Here is a 27411-nt window from a genome sequence, read left to right on the forward strand (position 1 = left end):
CATAATAGCTTGCTATTCCAGTTGGAGTTTGCTGGCGCGGGGAGGTTTTTGCGGGCTGGGTGAGGAGGTGCCTTGCCATGGTTTAAACATGAGTAGTGTGAAAGGCTCTCTGGAGGACACACACTCACTGGCCTCCTCCAGAGTGCTGCTACTGTTCACAGGTCCGGAGTGATACGTGTCCCTATGCTCACAGAGCCCTCACCCTCCACACAGTACGTGTGTGAGAGGACTCAAACCGCATGGCTGCCTAGAATCACGGCCAGCGAAAGCTTTAAACACCCTGCTCTCCTTAATAGCGCCAAACGAGTGCTCTGTAACAATTCAACTGCCACAGAATAATGTGTGAGATCCTATAGAGAAACCAGCTATGTTTATTGTATGAGCCCATTCCAAGTCTCCTTTTCTACTAAATTTGTCTTTGAATAGATGTTTTTCTCCTATTCTATAAAAACTCCTATATTCCTACCATGTGTTGCAATTGCCCTGTGTCCCCTCTCTTTCCCTGTCTCGGTGCAGTGTTGTTGAACCACGTTTTGTAATGTCTTCCTGTCTCTCTCTCTCTCTCTGCGCAGTGTTGAGTCTGTGAGTGACGGTCTATTCCACACGGTGGAGCTCCTGATTCAGAACCACTCTCTGAGCCTGGTGGTGGACAAGGGATCCCCCAAGAGCCTGGGCAAGCTGCCCCGCCAGCCCTCTGTGGACCACAACACACAGCTCTACATAGGAGGTAAGCAGAAACCCATATAGTACACACACCTGTACACACCATTACCTTATGTAAAAATTTAAAAAAACACCCCTACGCATACCTAGGATACTTAAAGATATTGTCTCATAAGCATATTTTTTTGGTTTGCATTTACATTTCACAAAATGTCAGAACATCAAACCAGAATGTCAGAATGATCTAACCCCTTAGTTCTTCCATCCCTCCTCCTCCTCCACCTCCTCCCCTCCAGGTGTGCCCTCAGCATTAATGGCGTCCAGACTGCGTTCAGGTCCCGATCGCAGCCCCCAGGCCTTCAACGGCTGCATCCACAACGTCCGGATCAACGGAGAGCTCCAGGATCTGGGGGCAGCGCTGCGCGGGTTGGAGGGCATCTTGCCAGGCTGCCACTCTTGCAGCGTGTGTGCCCAGGGCGCCTGCAGACAGAGGGGGGAGACGGGTGTGTCCTGTGAGTGCCCACCCAGCCGCAGCGGACCCCTCTGTGACCAGAAGATCGCCCCTAGCCCCTGTCAGAGCAGCAGGTACGGCCTATACAGGACACCTCACAGGCCTTTAGTCATAACTAATTCATAATGAATTAATCGTAGCTTGAGGCATCGTCTTCAACACGTTACATTCACACAGAAACAAACTCATACTTTTACACTTTCCCATGTTTAATAATATTCTAAAATATGAATCATTTGTACTCAACGTGGATACATTTTACACACAAAAACACACACACATTAACATTCCTCATATTGTCTAAATCTCTTTGTGCCAGGTGTGTCCATGGGCTGTGTGTGCCTAAGGCGTCGTCCTACAGTTGTCATTGTGCTGACGGCTACACAGGGCAGTACTGTGACAGGAGAGAGGAGCCCCAAGCTTGTAAAGGACACCAGTGTGGACACGGGGAGTGTAGGGTCACAGAGAGCGGGGAGCCCTCCTGCCATTGCCAGCCGGGCTACACTGGCCCTACCTGTGACGCAGGTGAGAGGAACACACACATAGAAACTGTCATGCTGATGTATGGACATTTTATTGTATACAGAAACTTGATTCTCAGAGGTCCATAGGAATGATATGCAATTCTTCAGTTAGGCTATCTAAAATAATCCATTAATAAAATCAGACGCTGTAGTGACAGTGAACCTTTCTGATTGCCCCCCCTCACAGAACCCGCGTGCCAGGGAGAGGTGGTGCGTGAGCTGCTGAAGCGGCACCAGCCCATGAAGACGTGCACCTCCACCAGTAAGATCCCCCGGGTGGAGTGTCCCCGCGCCTGCGACGGAGGCTTCTGCTGCGCCCCATCCAAGAGCCGGAGGCGGAAAGTGGTCTTCAAGTGCACCGACGGATCCTCGTACTCTGAGGAGATGGAGACCACCCTGGAGTGTGGCTGTGCCAAGTGCCCGTTGTAATATCACGTCATCGCAATTGGAAACAACCACAAACAAAAAAAAGGGACCTGCTGCCAGAGAGCAAAAATAAAATATATTGTAAAATAAAACATAGAACTTATTTTTATTATGGGATTTTTTTTTTTAAGAAGAGACTTGATAATTGTTTTTAATATGTCGAATATTATTGTCATATGAGAAGTTATTTTGTACCTTAAGAAAAAAAAAGAAAAAAGATTAACATTCCTGAAAGTATATGAATTTATATGTATGTATAAATCTATATAAATGTAACGTTATAACCTAACCCATGGTTTTTATTTGCTCAGTGTATTATTGCATGTGTGTGTACGTGTTGATACGGTAGGGGAGTCTTTGGACACTTTAAATGTGGAGCGAGACAGTGAGACAGCGACTTGTACAAAAAGGCTGCAAAGGGAAGGAGGAGTTGGTGCTGCATCACCCCAGACATAAAGAAGAGGAAGGCAGTATTTTTCCTCATCTTCAGCTATGGAGGCAAACAAAGGAACTGTCCCACTTTGCTCCCCAGCTTTATAACGGACTTCATCACCACCACAGAGCTAGCTGAGCTCTCTCTACAGGATATGAACTCTTATCCACGGAGCTTGCAAACAGTGATTGTTACTTTGTGCCATAGGAATCCCATTTACATTGTTGTTGCTGATTTGTATTTGTCTGCTGTTTCACATCAGAGATTCTAGAGTACAACCACATTGAGCAACAGATGTTGAAAATAAATATTTTGGGTTGAAAAGATGTTCAAAATATGTATTTCTGGTTGAAAATACATATTTTATATGGCTTGTGCTCACTGGGATGGGCCAAGATGGCTTCTATAGATGTCTTCTAGACAGAGTCTGTCAGCCAGTGAAGTTCTTCTGAGATTCTGTAACGTGTTTGTTTCTTGCATGTGAGAGACTGACAGTCCAAGACAGAATGTGAACTTTCTTTACGATACGGCAGCGGAATAACCGTGCTGCCATTATACGACGGTTCCCTTCATAGAAATATGTAATCTAGATCCAATCATGCAGTTTGTCCTGGCGTTCTGGAGTCATTCAGCGAAATAACTTGGCGTTCTAGAAATCCTCCGAATGAGAACTTGTTGTGTCTGTGGTCACAGCTCAGATGGAAAAGGACTTGGCCTACCCTGGCCTGCGAAATCATTGTTGGACTCAAATCATTACCGTCCATTACTACTAACACTATTAAATGCATAGATGAAGCCCATAACTACTGTATTGATTACTTTGTAAACATGTGTTTACCATAGGATTTGAGGTATCATCACAGTCGTCGTCCCTGTCAGTCAGAAAATATTTGGTAACACTTGAATTGTATATTATTTTATTACCACATATTGATACTGTTATAGAGTGCAGTACATGTCAAATACAGTGTTACCAAATATTCTTTCCATTGAGAGTTTGGCAGTGATCAAGTTCAGTACACCCTTTACCCCCAGTACCTCACGCTAACGACTCCAATACCAATGCCTCAAAACATTCAATTAAATGGTTCTGTATGTATGGAAGGTGTAGCCTCTACAATGTAAATGATCTTATGTCAGATGCCTTATATTCAGTAATAATAATAATAATAACTATTATGTTGGCCATACTATAAGGTGCATCCTCCAGACATAGATATATTTCTGGTTAAACATGTGATGAATAATTATGTTGAAATTAAACTACCATGAAACTAGTGTCTATGTTTGAGTTAATATTAGACAGACTGGCCAGGCCAGACTGCATGCTCTTAACATTGGAGAAATGCAAAATTTACAAAGAAAAAAAAGATTATTTTTTTAAAATATACACTGCTTAAAAAAATGAAGGGAACACTTAAACAACACAATGTAACTCCAAGTCAATCACACTTCTGTGAAATCAAACTGTCCACTTAGGAAGCAACACTGATTGACAATAAATTTCACATGCTGTTGTGCAAATGGAATAGACAACAGGTGGAAATTATAGGCAATTAGCAAGACACCCCCAATAAAGGAGTGGTTCTGCAGGTGGGGACCACAGACCACTTCTCAGTTCCTATGCTTCCTGGCTGATGTTTTGGTCACTTTTGAATGCTGGCGGTGCTTTCACTCTAGTGGTAGCATGAGACGGAGTCTACAACCCACACAAGTGGCTCAGGTAGTGCAGCTCATCCAGCATGGCACATCAATGCGAGCTGTGGCAAGAAGGTTTGCTGTGTTTGTCAGCGTAGTGTCCAGAGCATGGAGGCGCTACCAGGAGACAGGCCAGTACATCAGGAGACGTGGAGGAGGCCGTAGGAGGGCAACACCCCAGCAGCAGGACCGCTACCTCCGCCTTTGTGCAAGGAGGAGCAGGAGAAGCACTGCCAGAGCCCTGCAAAATGACCTCCAGCAGGCCACAACGGTCCATGTGTCTGCTCAAACGGTCAGAAACAGACTCCATGAGTGTGGTATAAGGGCCCGCCGTCCACAGGTGGGAGTTGTGCTTACAGCCCAACACCGTGCAGGATGTTTGGCATTTGCCAGAGAACACCAAGATTGGCAAATTCGCCACTGGCGCCCTGTGCACATCACAGATGAAAGCAGGTTCACACTGAGCACGTGACAGAGTCTGGAGACGCCGTGGAGAACGTTCTGCTGCCTGCAACATCCTCCAGCATGACCGGTTTGGCGGTGGGTCAGTCATGGTGTGGGGTGGCATTTCTTTGGGGGGCCGCACAGCCCTCCATGTGCTCGCCAGAGGTAGCCTGACTGCCATTAGGTAACGAGATGAGATCCTCAGACCCCTTGTGAGACCATATGCTGGTGCGGTTGGCCCTGGGTTCCTCCTAATGCAAGACAATGCTAGACCTCATGTGGCTGGAGTGTGTCAGCAGTTCCTGCAAGAGGAAGGCATTGATGCTATGGACTGGCCCACTCGTTCCCCAGACCTGAATCCAATTGAGCACATCTGGAACATCATGTCTCGCTCCATCCACCAACGCCACGTTGCACCACAGACTGTCCAGGAGTTGGCGGATGCTTTAGTCCAGGTCTGGGAGGAGATCCCTCAGGAGACCATCCGCCACCTCATCAGGAGCATGCCCAGGCGTTGTAGGGAGGTCATACAGGCACGTGGAGGCCACACACTACTGAGCCTCATTTTGACTTGTTTTAATGACATTACATCAAAGTTGGATCAGCCTGTAGTGTGGTTTTCCACTTTAATTTTGAGTGTGACTCCAAATCCAGACCTCCATGGGTTGATAAATTGGATTTCCATTGATTATTTTTGTGTGATTTTGTTGTCAGCACATTCAAATATGTAAAGAAAAAGTATTTAATAAGAGTATTTCTTTCATTCAGATCTAGGATGTGTTGTTTAAGTGTTCACTTTTTTTTGAGCAGTATATTTTGTCTCTCTGTGTTTCATACATTTTCTTCAGTTGGCAAGAGGCTGAATGTATTGTATCTCAGAAAGCATCCGAGGATATTGTTGCCACCGGTGCATTGAATGCAAGGGAAGCAAAAGAGCATTTGACCTCCCTTGATAAAATAAAAAATATAAAATAATAGTTTAGCTCAACGCTGAGCTCAATTGGCGCAGCAAACACATCGCATTAAGACATACGTCATTGACAGAAACAACTTGAGTTGTTGCATTTGGTGTTGTCCTCCGGTGGCTAGCTAGCTAGCTAGCTAAAATTGTCCATTTCCTAAATTAGCCATGGATTGAGATAGGGATGATTATAATGGCGATTCTGATCCAACCATAAATTCATACATCATTCACCTGGACTGAGAGAACAGAATTTCAATATGTAGCTAGATGTAGAAGGCTAATGTTAACTAGCTAACGTTGCCCATGAAAGTAAGTTAGGCAAGCAAGCATTTTAGCCAGGTTGCCTGAAACAGAGAGGATGAGAGGTAGGTTAGGAGGCAGGGACCTCATTTATAAAACTGTTCTTAGCTGTATACTTAGTCATAAGATAATTTCTGACGTGTGCTTACATTCGATTCATAAAAAATACTGAGCATAAAAAAAACTTGCTTATGCAGATTCTAAGAAGCCCATTTGTAATTTACACACCTGTGATCTATAAATCTCAAATTAATTTCAAATGTACGGCACCTGAACGTGGCTTACAATCAGCGATTTCCCCTTATAGAATGCTAGCACAAATGAGGGTTTAGTCAGGAATAGACCAAAAGAGAAAAGCAAACTTTTTGGGAAGACGCGCCGGAGCTCTCCAAAATGGACCAGCGCACCGGCGCAAGCATTGGGGAAAGCGCATACACTGGCACATGCTCCAACGGCTACAGTGAATGTTTCAAAAAAGGTGTTTCTTCTATTTTTCATATGGTTTAATCCTAACTTTAACATCGTTTAGCAGTAACATTCGAAACGGTGAAGTCCGCGCGAAACCCCCACGACTGCGTCACTGGATCACCGTAAGTAATTAAGGGAACATTCCAGGCATTCCCGTGATTGGCAGATAGCAGGTTGATTGGCATGTCGGACCCGCGAACACTGGGTACTGGTAAGTACAACCAACTAATAGCCTAACACAACACACAGCTGTCTGTGCGGGTCGCTACAATATACAAGACATGCACTGATTTTATTTTATTCACATAGAAACGGGGGAAGCTGCTTTGCAGCTCATGCGACGGGTGAGTGTGCCCCCTCCACCAAGGGAAGCTGCGTTGCAGCCCGTGCGCCCTGCACCAAGAGATAAAGTGCGTGAGGCTCCCAAATCAGCAGGTGCCAGAAGTAAGGGGGGAGTTTGGCACAGGTGTCGAGGGTCCGTCTGCGTCCGTGCGCCAGGATGAAGTCCGTGAGGCGATTCATTTACATAATGCAACTGAACGTTTTCCACAATAAAAAAACCTATGCTTTGTATATTGTTTGGCATTCTGTTTCTTACGCCAATATCTGTATGAGCTGCCGCCTCCTCAGTCCATCAGCCGGGGCAGGTGCTCCATTGGGTGGTGGGTTAGGAGACTCTTGGGGGTCCATTTTAATCTCCGCATCCATTTCAATACCATGCCTCAGGGCTATGTTGTGCCGCACCCTACAGTTCAGTATTATGCATGTCACCTTTGATTGGGGAGGGAAACCATTCTTAAAACAGGCCAACATTTTATTTCGGTTTGAAATTGCACACCAATGTTCTTGTCAAACAAACTTGCACTACAGTTACTGAGATCTTGAAATCTTCCTCACACCTTTTAATTGATCATGCCTAACAAATTGTTCATAAAGCTAATGCAAAGCTCACCACAGGCTTGGCGGCATATGCGTTCCAAACTGCACTACCCCTACATAACCAGCAGGAAAATCACTTACGTCAAGTTTAGACTGCATAGAGAAGATAATTTCCACGTCAAAGTAATGTTTTATAAATAACTACTAATACTGGTTTTCTGCGTAAATCATACTTAAGATCAAAATTGATCGTAAATCCGCTCAGCAAGGAAGAAACCACTGCTCCAAAACTGCCATTAAAAAAGCCAGGCTACGGTTTGCAACTGCACATGTGGCCAAAGATCGTACTTTTTGGAGAGATGTCCTCTGGTCTGATGAAACAAAAATAGAACTGTTCGGCCATAATGACCTTCGTTATGTTTGGAGGAAAAAGAGGGAGGCTTGCAAGCCAAAGAACACCATCCCAACCGTGAAGCACTGGGGTGGCAGCATCATGTTGTGGCGGTGCTTTGCTGCCGGAGGGACTGGTGCACTTTTCAAAATAGATGGCTCCATGAGGTAGGAAAATGATGTGGATATATTGAAGCAACATCTCAAGACATCAGTCAGGAAGTTAAAGCTTGGTCGCAAGTGGGTCTTCCAAATGGACAATGACCACAAGCATACTTCCAAAGTTGTGGCAAAATGGCTTAAGGACAACAAAGTCAAGGTATTGGAGTGGCCATCACAAAGCCCTGACCTCAATCCCATAGAAAATTTGTGGGCAGAACTGAAAAAGCGTGTGCAAGCAAGGAGGCCTACAAACCTGACTCAGTTACACCAGCTCTGTCAGGATTAATGGGACAATATTCACCCAACTTATTGTGGGAAGCTTGTGGAAGGCTACCCAAAACATTTGACCCAAGTTAAACAATTTAATGGCAATGCTACCAAATACTAATTGAGTGTATGTAAACTTATGATCCACTGGGAATGTGATGAAAGAAATAAAAGCTGAAATATACTGCTCAAAAAAATAAAGGGAACACTTAAACAACACATCCTAGATCTGAATGAAAGAAATAATCTTATGAAATACTTTTATCTTTACATAGTTGAATGTGCTGATAACAAAATCACAAAAATAATCAATGGAAATCCAATTTATCAACCCATGGAGGTCTGGATTTGGAGTCACACTCAAAATTAAAGTGGAAAACCACACTACAGGCTGATCCAATTTTGATGTAATGTCCTTAAAACAAGTCAAAATAAGGCTCTGTAGTGTGTGTGGCCTCCACGTGCCTGTATGACCTCCCTACAACGCCTGGGCATGCTCCTGATGAGGTGGCGAATGGTCTCCTGAGGGATCTCCTCCCAGACCTGGACTAAAGCATCTGCCAACTCCTGGACAGTCTGTGGTGCAACGTGGTGTTGGTGGATGGAGCGAGACATGATGTCCCAGATGTGCTCAATTGGATTTAGGTCTGGGGAACGGGCGGGCCAGTCCATAGCATCAATGCCTTCCTCTTGCAGGAACTGCTGACACACTCCAGCCACATGAGGTCTAGCATTGTCTTGCATTAGGAGGAACCCAGGGCCAACCGCACCAGCATATGGTCTCACAAGGGGTCTGAGGATCTCATCTCGTTACCTAATGGCAGTCAGGCTACCTCTGGCGAGCACATGGAGGGCTGTGCGGCCCCCAAAGAAATGCCACCCCACACCATGACTGACCCACCGCCAAACCGGTCATGCTGGAGGATGTTGCAGGCAGCAGAACGTTCTCCACGGCGTCTCCAGACTATGTCACGTCTGTCACATGCTCAGTGTGAACCTGCCTTCATCTGTGAAGAGCACAGGGCGCCAGTGGCGAATTTGCCAATCTTGGTGTTCTCGGGCAAATGCCAAACGTCCTGCACGGTGTTGGGCTGTAAGCACAACACCCAGCTGTGGACGTCGGGCCCTCATACCACCCTCATGGAGTCTGTTTCTGACCGTTTGAGCAGACATATGCACATTTGTGGCCTGCAGGAGGTCATTTTGCAGGGCTCTGGCAGTGCTTCTCCTGCTCCTCCTTGCACAAAGGCGGAGGTAGCGGTCCTGCTGCTGGGTTGTTGCCCTCCTACGGCCTCCTCCACGTCTCCTGATGTACTGGCCTGTCTCCTGGTAGTGCCTCCATGCTCTGGACACTACGCTGACAGACACAGCAAACCTTCTTGCCACAGCTCGCATTGATGTGCCATCCTAGATGAGCTGCACTACCTGAGCCACTTGTGTGGGTTGTAGACTCCGTCTCATGCTACCACTAGAGCGAAAGCACCGCCAGCATTCAAAACATCAGCCAGGAAGCATAGGAACTGAGAAGTGGTCTGTGGTCTCCACCTGCAGAACCACTCCTTTATTGGGGGTGTCTTGCTAATCGCCTATAATTTCCACCTGTTGTCTATTCCATTTGCACAACAGCATGTGAAATGTATTGTCAATCAGTGTTGCTTCCTAAGTGGACAGTTTGATTTCACAGAAGTGTGATTGACTTGGAGTTACATTGTGTTGTTTAAGTGTTCCTTTTATTTTTTTAAGCAGTGTATATTGTTCTCTCTACTATAATTCTGACATATCACATACTTAAAATAAAGTGGTGATCCTAACTGACCTAAAACAGAGAATTTTTACTAGGATTAAATGTCAGGAATTGTGTAAAACTGAGTTTAAATCTATTTGGTTAAGGTGTATGTAAACCTATGGCTTTAACTGTAGATGGGAGGGGTTGCGTGGAGCTGAAGAATGGTTCTAAATATAAACAAAAGATAACTATTGTAAACTAGTTAATCAGGTGCCACAAAGAGGGACTTGGAGAAATTGCAGTTAGCTCAGAACAGGGCAGCACGGCTGGCCCTTAAAAGTACACGGAGAGCTAACATTAATTGCATGCATGTCAATCACTCATGGCTTAAAGTGGAAGAGCGATTGAATTCATCACTACTTGTTTTTGTAAGAGGTGTTGGCAAGCTGAATGACACCCATGCATACCCCACAAGACATGCCACCAGAGGTTTCTTCACAGTCCCCAAGTCCAGAACAGACTATGGGAGGCGCACAGTACTACATAGAGCCATGACTACATGGAACTCTATTTCACATCAGGTAACTGATGCAAGCAGTAGAATCAGATTTTAAAAACTGTTAAAAATACACCTCATGGAATAACGGGGAGTGTGAAGAGACACACACACAGGTACAGGCACATGCATACGTACACATTGTGATGTTGTCCAGCTTACTAAAGTGCCTTTACAAGTCATTGTGACGTCATCACGTGGACACTGCCTGGCACCTGTGTTGGAGCCAATGAGGTATATAAACCTTGGATTGCTGACTCTATGTATTGGCCATTGAGAGTCTTTGATGCCACAGGTCAGCCATATTTTCACTCCCCAGTAGGAGCAGTCCTCCATAGGAATGAATGGAATTCTACAGTATTTCAATTAAAGGACAAAATTACATGTATTTCATTATTTAAAAAATTGTAGTGGGGACAGTAACATTAGTAATCTAAATTGTACTTCAAGGAAAATGTTTTTATGTATTTGTTTATTTTTTATGTTTAGCTCACATAATATACTTTGAAAGAATGCATAAAGGTGTCTGTAATATAGTAAATGTGGCTAAAACGAATGTAGAAGTTAATACATGCATATTGAGTACCACACTATGACTCATAATACCCATAAAACCTAGTGGTCAAACTGTTCCAAATGTTTTTCCACCATTCATTTTGATAACCATGTAAATCTCTCTAGGACAAGGTGACTTTTATCAATATATTTGCTTGTAGTCCTCTTTTTCCCCCTTTTTATTATAAATATTCGATAATATTCCAACCGGACAATAGCGTATTCATTACAGAGGAAAAAGAAGGAAGGGCGCGCCTGTGTGACTGCGCAGTAAACAACTCATTGGTCTCAGGCAGTCCACTTGTTGAGTCAGCTCTTATTCTCTCCCCAGTAACAGTAGAAGCATGAAACAAGGTTCTAAAGACTGTTGACATCTAGTGGAAGCCTTAGGAAGTGCAAAATTAACCCTAAGTCACTGTATACTGTATAGGCAATCACTTGAAAAACTACAAACCTTGGATTTCCACACTTCCTGGTTGGATTTTTCTCAGGTTTTTGCCTGCCATATGAGTTCTGTTATACTCACAGACATCATTCAAACAGTTTTAGAAACGTCAGTGTTTTCTATCCAAATCTACTAATAATATGCATATCCTACCTTCTGAGCCTGAGTAGCAGGCAGTTTACTACGGGCACGCCTTTCATCCGGACGTCAAAATACTGCCCCCTACCCTAGAGAAGCTAATTCATCACCGCTGAACTGTTTCATGCAAGTAAAATCCTCCAGAGGTATTACGTTGGACAAATTCATGGTTCTGCTTGTGTACAACTTAGGACTTTTTGTTGTTGTACTGATTGAACTAATTGTTGATTCATTATCTGTATTGTTAAATTGAGTATTTCACAGCATAAAGTCATTATTGAAATAATTTTACTCCTGAAAGAAAATAATATAAAAGGATAATTCATACTATTTCATGAGTGTGGTTACTATAGTAATACATATTAAGACATTGAGGTTATTAGGAGTACACAGCCCAATTGAACCCTTTACTTATTTTAAAAGCAAACAGTACTTTCAAGGATTACAATAGCACTTTTGATAGCGCACAGGGCTGCAGCCCGGAAGGTTGTGGGTTCACAGACCACAGCAGACAACCTCACTCTCCTTATCCGTTATAGCCTACAACCTTCCGGGTTGAGCTCTTGGTGCGAGCATGAAAATAAAATGAAAATTCTTATTTAAAACAGGGTTTGTCAAACTCCCTATATCTATGGCACTGGGACAGACAACTAGCCCCGAGCATATCAACATTTAATTCCAAATTTGTGCATATAGATTGTCTGAAAATGTTCCCTTGACTTGCAAAGTTTTGCATAACATCCAGGAGGAGTAGCCCACGATTCACAGGCCTAGACAAATGAATGTAGCCAATCAATACTTATTTCCAGTCAATGTAAATAGCCTACCATATTTAGGAAGTACATTTTCTTAGAAATATAATTTGTGCTTCTCCGAGCATGCACTTTGTATAGGCTATAGGCTATGGATTATTTGAATGAGACCACACTAAATATTCCGCACTTGACATTGTGCGTACCAGCAGAGAATCAGAGATGATTGGTGGCATCGGGCACACATACAGTGGGGAGAACAAGTATTTGATACACTGCCGATTTTGCAGGTTTTCCTACTTACAAAACATGTAGAGGTCTGTAATTTTTATATTTTTAACAAAAATCCAGAAAATCACATTTGTATTATTTTTAAGTAATTCATTTGCATTTTATTGCATTTTTGTTTTAGATTCCGTCTCTCACAGTTGAAGTGTACCTATGATAAAAATTACAGACCTCCATGCTTTGTAAGTAGGAAAACCTGCAAAATCTGAAGTGTATCAAATACTTGTTCTCCCCACTGTATAACAAGCAACTAATTCTAAAACACTGAGAAATAATGAAATGATTTACTTATGCGACACTTTTACTGCCAGTAAATAGTGTATGTACATCTTCATAAAACATGTTGTGCTTGTGTCCAACAGTGTCCAACAGACACCACATCAGCTCATAAGATTGTGTGATAAGATGTTGCCTTGATCACCTAAGTTCTTAATTAACTAAGGAATGTAATGCTCTTCGTCTGTCTTTTAAAACACATAATTATTAAATATAAATAAACAAAACATTTAAAAAATCAAATTTACACTGAAGCTCTTATTTCCAGCAACATTAGATTGGCGGCATCCGTTCTGAGCTTTGCTGGTGAGTTGGAGAGAGGTGGCCAGAGATTGAGTGGAGCAATCGACTTTCCCCATTAACATATCCTTTTCCTCCCTCAGCTGAAGAGAGAAAAGAGGGAGTGAAATTGGTGTCATCCTTGTTTCATGCGGAACCAAAACTACAGAAAAGGAAACAGGCTTGCAACGTGACCCTGCTGTAACCAACACAACTGGTGTGTGTGTGTGTGTGTGTGCGTGCGTGCGTGTGCATTCATAATGGTGTAATGTTACACAGGGTTTAAGTCAATCAACACATACTGTATCGATAAACAAAATTGAAGCTACTGAATTCGTTACCTTCTCTGTAGTTATTTTCTAACTCAACAGCGAGATCGTTTCGCTTAATCTTTCTCAGAATCTTCACTGTGATTCTCACAGCTCCGTCAGGACTGTACTTATCCACCATCTTATCCACTGTGTCTTTCCTGTCACCTTTCTTCAGCTGTTCCTTTGGGATGGGATCGAAGACTTCCAACCTCCCCTTAGTCAGGTGCCACTGAAACTGCTGCAGCTTTACTTCATTTAGTCGTTGCAGAAAAAACACTATCATACACTCAACAAGCTGGGTTTCCTGAAACAACAGAGCAGGGGGATTCCTCCATTTAACAACAATATAGAAATAGGTCTGACTCATACAAAATCTGCTGCAAACAGCACATAACAACCAAAAATGGCCTTTAGAAAATGTACCGCACATGTTTACACACACACACACACCAGCGACGTGCAGTCAGGGTAGGCTAACGCCCCCTCCAATATACAGTGCATTCGGAAAGTACAGGCACGTGGAGGCCACACACACTACTGAGCCTCATTTTGACTTGTTTTAAGGACATTACATCAAAGTTGGATCAGCCTGTAGTGTGGTTTTCCACTTTAATTTTGAGTGTGACTCCAAATCCAGACCTCCATGGGTTGATAAATTGGATTTCCATTGATTATTTTTGTGTGATTTTGTTGTGTGTGTTGCTGCCCAGCTGTTTTCAGGTCTCTCCAGAGATGTTCGATCGGGTTCAAGTCAAGGCTCTGGCTGGGCCACTCAAGGACATTCAGAGACTTGTCCCGAAGCCACTCCTGCGTTGTCTTGGCTGTGTGCTTAGGGTCGTTGTCCTGTAGGACGGTGAACCTTCGCCCCAGTCGGAAAAAGTCAAGGCGTCTGAATACTTTCCGAAGGCACTGTATGCTCTTCGTCTGTCATGTAAAACACATAATTACAAAATATATAATATATATACAGTGCCTTAGAATTTTTCCAGATGTTGCTGTGTTACAGCCTGGGATTGAGTTGAGATTGTTTTTATCACTGGCCTACACACAATACCCCATAATATAAAAGTGAAATTAAGTTTTTCTAAATTTTTACAAATTAGTTAAAAATGCAAAGCTGAAATGTATTCAACCCCTTTGTTATGACAAACCTAAATAAGTCTAGGAGTAAAAATGTTCTTAACAAGTCACATAATAAGTTGCATGGACTCACTCTGTGTGCAATAATAGTTTGAACATTGTTTCATGATTAACTCATCTCTGTACCCCACACAATTATCTGTAAGGTCCCTCAGTTGAGCAGTGGATTTCAAACACAGATTAAACCACAAAGACCAGGGAGGTTTTCAAATGCCTCGCAAAGAAGGGAACCTATTGGTATTCAAAGCAAACATTAAATATTCCTTAAAGCATGGTGAAGTTATTAATTACACTTGGGATGGTGTATCAGTACACCCAGTCACTACAAAGATACAGGCGACCTTCCTAACTCAGTTGCCAGAGAGGAAGAAAACGGCTCAGGGATTTCATCATAAGGCCAATGGTGACTTTTAAACAATTACAGAGTTTAATTAATGGCTGTGATAGGTGAAAACTGAGGATGGATCAACAACATTGTAGTTACGCCACAATACTAACCTAATTGACAGAGTGAAAAGAAGGAAGCTTGAACAGAATAAAATATTCCAAAACATGCATCCTTTTTGCAACAAATCACTGAAGTAATCATTCCCTCCAGGATTCCGTGATTCCGCGATCGCATAATTCAATGCAAAATCAACCAATCAGCGCATATTATGCGAGAGCTCGTAATTTTGACCAATTCCCGCACTTTTAGTGCATAAAAGGGTCCAATCAAAAGCGGGTTCGTAATTTTGACCAATTACTGCACTGTTACTGTGGAAAATGGCCCAATCCAACCACGCGTCAACAGTTTTTTTCCCCCCTGGGCTGTCAGCTTATTCACGTGCGAAGATGATAGGTGACTGTTGATGGCTGACAGGTAGTACAATGAACAGAAATCAATCTCATTTGCCAACAAAAATAACAGCTAAAGACCGTGCGAAACAATTTCCAAATGGTTTTGGAAACTAGAGAAAGTCGACAGTCAACAGTCACTTGGAATCATATGAGAATGTCAGAACAGGTCCCACAGCTTTAACTCTCTGTAAAACTTAATACGGATCACAAAAGCACAATCTTTCATTTTTAGACAAGGAATAGTACATATCAACCACAATACTCTATTTTTCTGTTTTCTGTTCTTTATCTCCCTTAGGACGAATGTGGGAGTGGATTATGACAGAGCTGTTTGTTCAGGAAAATAAACAAAATTGAGCACTTTAGATGTTTGTAATTGTTTTTATATTATGTATTCTGCTTAAAATCATCCTAAAACTGAGCACATATGACTTTTTATTGCTTTTTATGGAATGAACGTGAAAAAAAAACATTGCAAAATGTATTGCAGAATTTCCGAAAAGCTTCCGCAAAATCAAGCATTTTTGACCACAGAAATCACCAAAATATTTTGCAAAGTCCTGGAGGGACTGAGTAATACTGCAAAATATATGTTAAAAATGTTCACTTTTTGTTCTAAATACAAAGTGTTATGTTTGGGACAAATACAATACAGCACATTACTGAGTACTGCTCTCCATATTTTCAAGCATAGTGGTGGCTGGATCATGTTATGGGCATGCTTGTAATCGTTAAGTACTGGGGAGTTTTTTTTAGGATATAAAAGAAACAGAATGCAGCTAAGAACAGGCAAAATCACTAGAGGAAAACTTGGTTCAGTCTACTTTCCACCAGACACTGGGACATGAATTCACCTTTCAGCAGGACAATAAAGGGAAGCACAAAGCCAAATCTACACTGGAGTTGCTTACCAAGAAGACAGTGAATGTTCCTGAGTGGTCGAGTTTCAGTTTTGACTTAAATCTGCTTGAAAATCTATGGCAAGACTTGAAAATCATTGTCTCGCAATGATCAACAACCAATTTGACAGAGAATATTGTACAATCCAGGTGTGCAAGGCTCTTAGAGACTTACCCAGAAAGACTCACAGGTGTAATCACTGCCGAAGGGGATTTTAACATGTATTGACTCAAGACTATTCATTACTATGTAAATGAGATATTTCTGTATTACATTTTCAATATAAAAATATGTTTTCACGTTGTCATTATGGGGTATTGTGTGTAGATGGGTGTCCGTTCAGCAGTGCTGAATCCTGGCCCCGGACTCAGCTACCTTTCTAGAAGATTTTCCTTTGTAGCTTACTATCCTAATTTTCGCCATTGTTTGGTTGAGTTTGCTTTGTTTACCTTGATAATGCCCTTTCTTTCAATGCACTATGTCGGCTTATCTATTGCTTAATATCTGTCATTTTGTTTCATTTACTGATCATCTGTTTATACCGTGCCCATTGCTTTGTGTTAGACTCTAGCTTGAAATGTACTGGATCATGTTACCATACTATAACGCATCAATGACTTTAGATGTATAAAGAATGTATATGTTGGGGTCAATGAAGGGTAGATGGGAACTAGGAATACGGAAAGTTACGGAGAGCAGATGTTTCATGTTCTGCTCCCGGGGTTTCTGAGGAGAGAGGTGAAAGGCAATTGTTAGTCTCTGATAAGGCAGGCCGGCTGCAGAAATATGGAGGAGTGAGGAATGCGCCTCGAGATTAAATCAACAGATGAAGAAACCTCTGGGAGGCCCACCACAATGTCTCTCCTACTGTAGTACTATCTCACGCATGCATTCCACACCCACAAAGGTTTTAATAACAGGCAGGGCTGTGACTACACCAGTGAGAGGAACCAATTAAATTCCTGCCTAGCAACAGAGATGGATTGGTTGTCTAGATGTGTAAGGAATTGACCACGCTTATTAGAAGGTCATAAATATATGTGCTTATGTAATCATGCTTTGTCTTTGCAGCTGTATGATCCAGTGGGTGAATAAACTTGGATTGAGCTTTTTCTAGTTGTCCATTTGAGTTTTTACTGAGATTGTTCAGAACCTAACATTTGTTTTTCATGTTGGTGTTTGATTTATCAATCTAGAATTTCGTTTTGATGAGACACTTTTTCAGTCATTTCGATTGTTGATATGGACATTTCGTTAGAACCTTCAACAATTTTGATGTAATGTTTATGACTGAGCTGAGTTGAGCAGTGTCATTTTGTCAGATGATATAAAATATGGGGGCATTGGAGGCTATCGCTTGTGTACCTTGGCAACATTAGTATTTAGGCCTTCATTTAGTGAAAACTGTTTGTCAATTTCAGTTAATAGCCTACGAGTGTATATCACTCTGGTTGTTGGAGCTACAATTGAAGTCGGACGTTTACATACACTTAGGTTGGAGTCAATAAAACTCGTTTTTCAACCACTCCACAAATTCCTTGTTAACAAACTATAGTTTTGGCAAGTTGGTTAGGACATCTACTTTGTGCACGACACAAGTCATTTTTCCAACAATTATTTACTGACAGATTATTTCACTTATAATTCACTGTATCACAATTCCAGTGGGTGAGAAGTTTACATACACTAATGACTGTGCCTTTAAACACCTTGGAAAATTCCAGAAAATGATGTCATGGCTTTAGAAGCTTCTGATAGTCTAATTGACATCATTTTAGTCAATTGGAGGTGTACCTGTGGATGTATTTCAAGGCCTACCTTCAAACTCAGTGCCTCAAAAGAAATCAGCCAAGACCTCAGGAAAAAAATGGAGACCTCCACAAGTCTGGTTCATCCTTGGGAGCATTTGCAAACGCCTGAAGGTACCACGTTCATCTGTACAAACAATAGTACGCAAGTATAAACACCATGGGACCACGCAGCCGTTATACCACTCAGGAAGGAAACGTGTTCTGTCTCCTAGAGATGAACGTACTTTGGTGCGAAAGTGAAAATCAATCTCAGAACATCAGCAAAGGACCTTGTGAAGACGCTGGAGAAAACAGGTACAAAAGTATCTATATCCACAGTAAAACTTGTCCTATATCGACATAACCTGAAAGGCCGCTCAGCAAGGAAGAAGCCACTGCTCCAAAACTGCCATAAAAAAGACAGACTATGGTTTGCAACTGCACATGGCGACAAAGATCGTACTTTTTGGAGAAATGTCCTCTGGTCTGATGAAACAAAAATAGAACTGTTTGGCCATAATGACCATCGTTATGTTTGGAGGAAAAGGGGGAGGCTTGCAAGCCAAAGAACGCCATCCCAACCGTGAAGCACAGGGGTGGCAGCATCCTATTGTGGGGGTGCTTTGCTGCAGGAGGGACTGTTGAACTCAACAAAATAAATAGCATCATGAGGAAGGAAAATTATGTGGATATATTGAAGCAACATCTCAAGACATCAGTCAGGAAGTTAAAGCTTGGTCGCAAATGGGTCTTCCAAATGGACAATGACCCCAAGCATACTTCCAAAGTTGTGGCAAAATGGCTTAAGGACAACAAAGTCAAGGTATTGGAGTGGCCATCGCAAAGCCCTGACATCAATCCTGTAGAAAATGTGTGGGCCGAACTGAAAAAGCATGTGTGAGCAAGGAGGCCTACAAACCTGACTCAGTTACACCAGCTCTGTCAGGAGGAATGGGCCAAAATTCACCCAACTTATTGTGGGAAGCTTGTAGAAGGCTACCCGAAACGTTTGACCCAAGTAAAATAATGACAACGCTACCAAATACTAGTGTATGTAAACTTCTGACCCACTGGGAATGTTATGAAAGAAATAAAAGTTGAAATAAATCATTCTCTCTACTATAATTCTGACATTTCACATTCTTAAAATTAAAGTGGTGATCTTAACTGACCTAAGACAGGGAATTTTTACTAGGATTAAATGTCAGGAATTGTGAAAAACTGAGTTTAATGTATTTGGCTAAGGTGTATGTAAACTTCCGACTTCAACTGTGTATGTTGTATGGTGAACTTGGGCTTCAGCAAAGTTTATTTATGAATAAATCTGGCTTTGATAATAGAAGGTGCATACCCAGCCACCGACCTCACCTCACGTCACTGACACACACACACACACACACACACACACACACACACACACACACACACACACACACACACACACACACACACACACACACACACACACACACACACACACACACACACACACACACACACACACACACACACACACACACACACACACACACAAGCACATATGGTGTAGCATACTGCACTTCCTGTATGTGGTTGACTCACAATTATGTTTGACACCTCAGACATGGCCAAGTCTTACCTTCATGATCAGTTCCTTCTGCTTCTCCATCAGCCTAGTGATCTCCAGTTGATTATGCTCCACCCTAGACGGGGCCAACCAAGACACCAAAACAGTCAAGTCACACATTGCTCCCCTACACCACCTCATCATGCTGTATTTCTTTCACTTAGCTCAGGAAAATAATATTCGGATACACTTACATTCCAGATGAGTCCCTGATCAGCTCATCCCACTCAGCCTGTGTCTACACACACACACACACACACACACACACACACACACAAAATCAAATCAAAGTTGATTGTTCACATACACATGGTTAGCAGATATTATTGCAAGTGTAGAGAAATACATATGCTTCTAAACTCAGCAAAAAAAGAAAAGTTACTTTTTTAGGACCCTGTCTATCAAAGATAATTCATAAAAATCCAAATAACTTCACAGATCTTCATTGTAAAGGGTTTAAACACTGTTTCCCATGCTTGTTCAATGAACCATAAACAATTAATGAACATGCACCTGTGGAACGGTCGTTAAGACACTAACAACTTACAGACGGTAGGCAATTAAGGTCACAGTTATGAAAACTTAGGACACTAAAGAGGCCTTTCTACTGACTCTGAAAAACACCAAAAGAAAGATGCCCCGGGTCTCTGCTCATCTGCGTGAACGTGCCTTAGGCATGCTGCAAGGAGGCATGAGGACTGCAGATGTGGCCAGGGCAATAAATTGCAATGTCCCTACTGTCAGACGCCTAAGACAGCGCTACAGGGAGACAGGATGGACAGCTGATTGTCCTCACAGTGGCAGACCACGTGTAACAACACCTGCACAGGATTGGTACATCCGAACATCACAGGTACAGGATGGCAACAACAACTGCCTGAGTTACACCAGGAACGCACAATCCCCCCATCAGTGCTCAGACTGTCCACAATAGGCAGAGAGAGGCTGGACTGAGGGCTTGTAGGCCTGTTGTAAGGCAGGTCCTCACCAGACATCACCGGCAACAATGTCGCCTATGGGCACAAACCCACCGTCACTGGACCAGACAGGACTGGCAAAAAGGGCTCTTCACTGACGAGTCGCGGTTTTGTCTCACCAGGGGTGATGGTCAGATTGAATGAGCCTTACACCGAGGACTGTACTCTGGAGCGGGATCGATTTGGAGGTGGAGGGTCCGTCATGGTCTGGGGCGGTGTGTCACAGCATCATCGGACTGAGCTTGTTGTCATTGCAGGAAATCTCAACGCTGTGCGTTACAGGGAAGACATCCTCCTCCCTCATGTGGTGCACTTCCTGCAGGCTCATCCTGACATGACCCTCCAGCATGAGAATGCCACCAGCCATACTGCTCGTTCTCTGCGTGATTTCCAGCAAGACAGGAATGTCAGTGTTCTGCCATGGCCAGCAAAAAGCCCAGATCTCAATCCCATTGAGCACGTCTGGGACCTGTTGGAACGGAGGGTGAGGGCTAGGGCCATTTCCCCCAGAAAGGTCTGGGAACTTGCAGGTGCCTTGGTGGAAGAGTGGGGTAACATCTCACAGCAAAAACTTGCAAATCTGGTGCAGCCCATGAGGAGGAGATGCACCGCAGTACTTAATGCAGCTGGTGGCCACACCAGATCCTGACTGTTACTTTTTTACCCCTTTGTTCAGGGACACATTATTCAATTTCTGTTAGTCACATGTCTGTGGAACTTGTTCAGTTTAGTTCTCAGTTGTTGAATCTTATTATGTTCATACAAATATACTGCTCAAAAAAATAAAGGGAACACTTAAACAACACATCCTAGATCTGAATGAAAGAAATAATGTTGTTAAATACTTTTTTCTTTACATAGTTGAATGTGCTGACAAAAAAATCACACAAAATAATCAATGGAAATCCAATTTATCAACCCATGGAGGTCTGGATTTGGAATCACACTCAAAATTAAAGTGGAAAACCACACTACAGGCTGATCCAACTTTAATGTAATGTCCTTAAAACAAGTAAAATGAGGCTCAGTAGTGTGTGTGGCCTCCACGTGCCTGTATGACCTCCCTACAACGCCTGGGCATGCTCCTGATGAGGTGGCGGATGGCCAGAGACATGCACATTTGTGGCCTGCTGGAGGTCATTTTGCTGGGCTCTGGCAGTGCTTCTCCTGCTCCTCCTTGCACAAAGGCGGAGGTAGCGGTCCTGCTGCTGGGTTGTTGCCCTCCTACGGCCTCCTCCACGTCTCCTGCTGTACTGTCCTGGTAGCGCCTCCATGCTCTGGACACTACGCTGACAGACACAACAAACCTTCTTGCCACAGCTCGCATTGATGTGCCATCCTGGATGAGCTGCACTACCTGAGCCACTTGTGTGGGTTGTAGACTCCGTCTCATGCTACCACTAGAGTGAAAGCACCGCCAGCATTCAAAAGTGACCAGCCAGGAAGCATAGGAACTGAGAAGTGGTCTGTGGTCCCCACCTGCAGAACCACTCCTTTATTGGGGGTGTCTTGCCTATTGCCTATAATTTCCACCTGTTGCCTATTCCATTTGCACAACAGCATGTGAAATGTATTGTCAATCAGTGTTGCTTCCTAAGTGGACAGTTTGATTTCACAGAAGTGTGATTGACTTTGTGTTGTTTAAGTGTTCCCTTTATTTTTTGAGCAGGGTATATATATATATATATATATATATATATATGTTAAGTTTTCTGAAAATACACAGTTGACAGTGAGAGGATGTTTCTTTTTTTGCTGAGTTTAGATTGGACAGTGCACCAGTATCTAACAGGTAATATCTAACAATTCCACAACAAAACCTAATGTCTAACAAATTCCATAACAAAACCTAATACACACAATCTAGTAAAGGAACGGGGTAAGAATATATAAGTATAATATATGGATGAGCAGTGACAGAGCGGCTAAGCTGCAATAGATAGTAAAGAATAGATAATGACGGATACAGTATACATTAGATACATATGAGATGAGTAATGTGAGATATGTAAACATTCTTAAAGTGGCATTATTAAAATGACTAGTATTCCATTTATTAAAGTGGCCGATGACATCAAGTCTGTAGGTAGGCAGCCGCCTCTTTGTGCTAGTGGTGGCTGTTTAACAATCTGATGGCCTTGAGATAGAAGCTGTTTTTCAATCTCTCTGTCCCAGCTTTGATGCACCTTTACTGACCTCACCTTCTGGTTGGAAGCGGGGTGATCAGGCAGTGGCTCGGGTGTTTATTGTCCTTGATGATCCAGGTGTCCTGGAGGGCAGGTAGTTTGCCCCTGGTGATGTGTTGTGCAGACCGCACCACCCTCTGGAAAGCCTTGCGGTTGTGGGCGGTGCAATTGCCATACCAGGCGGTGATACAGCCCGACAGGATGCTCTCAATTGTGCACCTGTAAAAGTTAGTGAGGGTTTTCGGTGACAAGCCACATTTTTTCAGCCTCCTGAGGTTGAAGAGGCGCTGTTGCGCCTTCTTCACCACACTGTCTGTGTGCGTGGACCATTTCAGTTTGTCGGTGATATGAACACCGAGGAACTTAAAACTTTCCACCTTCTCCACTGCTGTCCTGTCGATGTTGGATAGGGGGGTGCTCCCTTTGCTGTTTCCTGAAGTCAATGATCATCTCTTTTGTTTTGCTGACATTGAGTGAGAGGTTATTTTCCTGACACCACACTCCGAGGGCCCTCACCTCCTTTGTAGGCTGTCTTGTCATTGTTGGTAATCAAGCCTACCACTGTTGTGTCGTCTGCAAACTTGATGATTGAGTTGGAGGTGTGCATGGCCACGCAGTCGTGGGTGAACAGGGAGTACAGGAGGGGGCTGAGAACGCACCCTTGTGGGGCCCCAGTGTTGAGGATCAGCGGAGGGGACATGTTGTTTCCTACCTTCACCACATGGGGGCGGCCCGTCAGGAAGTCCAGGACCCAGTTGCACAGGGCAGGGTTGAGACCCAGGGTCTCAAACTTAATGATGAGTTTGGAGGGTACAATGGTGTTGAATGCTGAGCTGCAGCATTCTTACGTAGGTATTCCTCTTGTCCAGGTGGGATAGGGCAGTTTGCAGTGTGATGGCGATTGCATCATCTGTGGACCTATTGGGGTGGTAAGCAAATTGAAGTGGGTCTAAGGTGACAGGTAGGGTGGAGGTGATGTGATCCTTGACTAGTCTCTCAAAGCACTTCATGATGACAGAAGTGTTTGCTACGGGGCGATAGTCATTTGGTTCAGTTACCTTAGCTTTCTTGGGAACAGGAACAATGGTGGCCATCTTGAAGCATGTGGGGACAGCAGACTGGGTTAGCGATTGATTGAATATGTCCGTAAACACACCAGCCAGCTGGTCTGCGCATGCTCTGAGGACACGGCCAGGGATGACGTCTGGATGCCGTTGCGAGTGTTAACACGTTTAAATGTTTTACTCACGTCGGACACTGAGATGGAGAGCCCACAGTCTTTGGTAGCGGGCCGTGTCGGTGGATCTGTATTGTCCTCAAAGCGTGCAAAGAAGTTGTTTAATTTGTCTGGAAGCAAGACGTCGATGTCCGCGACGGGGCTGGTTTTCTTTTTGTAATCCGTGATTGTCTGTAGACCCTGCCACATACGTCTCGTGTTTGAGCCATTGAAATGCAACTCCACTTTGTCTCTATACTGACACTTTGCTTGTTTGATTGCCTTACAGAGGGAATAACTACACTATTTTGTATTCGGTCATATTTCCAGTCTCCTTGCCATGATTAAACGCGGTGGTATGCGCTTTCAGCATAATGCTGCCATCAATCCACGGTTTCTGGTTAGGGAAGGTTTTAATAGTCACCGTGGGTACAACATCTTCTATACACTTCCTTATAACTCGCTCACTGAGTCAGCATATACGTCAATGTTCTTATCTGAGGCTACCCGGAACATATCCCAGTCCACGTGATCGAAGCAATTGGATTCCAAGCGTGGAATCCAATTGGTCAGAACAGCATTGGATAGGCCTAAGCACAGGCGCTTCCTGTTTTAGTTTCTGTCTATAGGAGGGGAGGAAGATGGAGTCATGGTCAGATTTGCCAAAAGGAGGGCGGAGGAGGGCCTTGTATGCATCACGGAAGTTAGAGTAGCAATGGTCGAGCGTGTTAATTGCTCGTGTACAGCAATCGATATGCTGATAGAATTTAGTTAGCCTTGTTCTCAAATTAGCTTTGTTAAAATCCCCAGCTACAATAAATGCAGCCTCAGGATATATGGTTTCCAGTTTGCTTAAAGTCCAGTGAAGTTCCTTGATGGCCGTCTTGGTATCCGCTTGCGAGGGGATATACATGGCTGTGACGATAACCGAGGAGAGTTCTCTTGGAAGATAATATGGTCAGCATTTGATTGTGAGGAATTCTAGGCCATGTGAACAAAAGGACTTGAGTTCCTGTATGTTATTACAATTATACCATGAGTCGTTAATCATGAAACATACACCCCGACCTTCTTCTTACTGGAGAGATGTTTATTCCTGTCGGCGCGATGCACTGAAAGTCCTGTTGGCTGTATGGACTCCGACAGCATGTCCCCAGCTAGCCATGTTTCCGTGAAACAGAGTATGTTACAATCCCAGATATCTCTTTGGAAAGCAACTCTTGCCCAGAATTCGTCGACTTTGTTAACTAGGGACTGGACATTAGCGAGTAATATACTTGGGAGCGGTGGGTGGTGTGCGCTCTGGCACCCTCTCCTCCGGCGGCGTTGTTTTGGGTCGGCCTCTGGAATCAGTTCAAATGCCCTGGGAGGTGCAGACAAAGGATCTGCTTTGGGAAAGTCGTATTCCTGGTCGTAGTGCTGGTTGTGCTGGTAAGTTGACGTCTCTCTAATATCCAATAGTTCTTCCCGGTTGTATGGAATAACAGGTTTTCTGGGCTAACAATGTCATAAATAATACATAAAGAACAAAATACCGCACAGTTTCCTAAGGACTAGAAGTGAAGCTGCCATCTCTATCGGCGCCATCAGACACACACACTGCATTATGTATATAGCAGTCAGCAGAGAATACTGGGATCTAGATATGTGGTTTATTCAGAATTACATTTGACCCCTCGGAAATGGCACTAGGCTTACCTTCTTGCCCAGATCCTCCAGCTCTTCCCCCAGCCTAGAGGTCACAGACATCAGACGACCACGCTTCCCATCAGACACAGATGACCTGGACACAGGAAACAGTCAATCACTGCTCTGCTCCCCTACACCACCACAACATGCGCTCCTGTATTCATGACATCAGTTCAGAAAAAGTATGCTGTACATGACCTAAATAGCTGTTAATATCAATCTTCTCTCACATTTCATATGAGCAGCTTGGGACCTCCTCATTCAGTTCATCCCTCTCAGCCTGCTTCCAGAACCGCTTCCGAGAGATTGCTACATAATAACATGATATGGTAAGCATTATTGAGAATCACTGCACTAAAAGAAAAGATTCCTTAGGTTTAGCTCTACTAATAAAGCCACTTTCAAACTTTCTTCAGTCAGTCAATACAGATATCTCCAAACCAGTTCTATAAACTTCTGTATTACCTGCTTTGTAGTTCTTCTCCAAATTTTCTGAGAGATTGTTCAGGCCCATTTTCCTCAGGATATCCAGTGTGATTTGCACAGCTCCCTCATTGCTGTAACTCTCCACCATCTTATCCACTGTGACCTGTCTGTTAGCATTCTCCAGCTGGCTCTTTGGAATGCTACAAAATCCATCCAACACATGCCCCTTTAAGCACCACTGAAATGTCTCCAGCTCACCTGAATCCAGGTGCTGAAAACTCCCCAGCAGCAGTTCGGGAACATTCGCCATTTTAGATCGCTAGACATAATCAGAACAGTATAACAATATATTTATTTGTACTAGGTAAGCCTGTGGCGGTGAGCATGATAATTGAGGAACTATGAAAACAAATATATCTATTTCCTTGGAAATATTTCTATGTTGGTTGATTGTTAAATCATTATTTTGCTGCTTATGTTGATTTTCCTACTAATCAACTAGCCTATTATTGCACTGACCAAGATAGGCAAAGTTAACCCCCCCCCCCAAAAAAATAAAAAAATTAAATACAATTATGTTATTCTTACCTTTCTGGTAACAGAAATGTTAGCTTTTCCTATAGTCGTTGTGTTCCTCTAGAACGTGAAACGCTGACTAATACTCAAACTGAAAGGCAGTAGGTATGAGCAGCTTCTCACCACTGATTCTAGGGAGGAGAAAGTTGAAAAGAGTTTCCCAGGATTTAAAGCAGAAGCTTGAAATTTAGAGTGATAGTAAGTGGCTTTAGCAGTGGATACATAGGAAGAAAAGTTAGAGAGGGGTAGTGGCCAGAAGTTTAGTTTCCCCCCATTTTTCGCTCAGCTGCCCCCAGCCTATTCTGTGAGCACGCAGTGAGTCACTCAGCCACAGAGCAGGAAGGGGGGGGGGGGGGGGGGGTCGAACCGGAAGTGGGGAAAGGAGACAGTAAGAGTCAAAGGATGCGGAAAGGGAAGAGAGTAGGGTCGAAGAGGCAGAGACAGGAGAGGTTATAGGATAGAAGAAGAGAGAGTCTTGGGAGAGAGAGAGTGAATATTACTCTATATTACTCTAGTAAATATCAGGTCAAGCACTTTACTTGTAAGTGGGAGGGGTGAAGGGTGAAGTCAAAAGAGGAAAGGAGTAGAAAGAAAGAGGTGGAAAGAAATG

General features: G+C 43.4%; 2 protein-coding genes and 1 long non-coding RNA gene across 5 annotated transcripts in view; 2 read left to right on the top strand and 1 right to left on the bottom strand.

Moving 5' to 3' along the window:
- slit3 (slit homolog 3 (Drosophila)) overlaps positions 1–3835 on the top strand; it is a 199660-nt gene extending 195825 nt beyond the window's left edge. For both annotated transcript variants that reach the window (XM_029733602.1, XM_029733608.1), the window contains 4 exons: positions 573–727; positions 960–1248; positions 1494–1699; positions 1886–3835. In XM_029733602.1, the coding sequence (XP_029589462.1) occupies positions 573–727; positions 960–1248; positions 1494–1699; positions 1886–2127 (892 nt within the window). In that variant the 3' untranslated portion in view covers positions 2128–3835. The remainder of the gene's footprint in view (positions 1–572; positions 728–959; positions 1249–1493; positions 1700–1885) is intronic.
- A 1671-nt stretch (positions 3836–5506) lies between these two features.
- Positions 5507–7004, top strand: LOC115164858 (uncharacterized). The gene is made up of 2 exons (XR_003869999.1): positions 5507–6642; positions 6741–7004. It is a non-coding gene; the product is annotated as an uncharacterized LOC115164858 (long non-coding RNA).
- Positions 7005–12872: 5868 nt separating this feature from the next.
- On the bottom strand, positions 12873–27114 carry LOC115174766 (uncharacterized). Of its 2 annotated transcripts, none has more exons than XM_029733624.1 (8): positions 26814–27114; positions 26265–26544; positions 26030–26108; positions 25809–25893; positions 19926–19969; positions 19744–19807; positions 13486–13759; positions 12873–13248 (listed from the first exon to the last, which is right to left on the bottom strand). In XM_029733624.1, exons 2-8 carry the CDS (start codon positions 26533–26535, stop codon positions 13139–13141), a joined length of 927 nt encoding a protein of 308 aa, XP_029589484.1. In that variant the 5' UTR covers positions 26536–26544; positions 26814–27114; the 3' UTR covers positions 12873–13138. The 2 variants fall into 2 exon arrangements, with proteins under 2 accessions (XP_029589484.1, XP_029589495.1); XM_029733635.1 differs by having other exon boundaries at positions 26265–26425; positions 26814–27113.
- Positions 27115–27411: the final 297 nt, after the last annotated feature.

This window comes from Salmo trutta, chromosome 3 (genome assembly GCF_901001165.1).
Source record: "Salmo trutta chromosome 3, fSalTru1.1, whole genome shotgun sequence".
In the NCBI taxonomy this organism is placed as follows: domain Eukaryota; kingdom Metazoa; phylum Chordata; class Actinopteri; order Salmoniformes; family Salmonidae; genus Salmo; species Salmo trutta.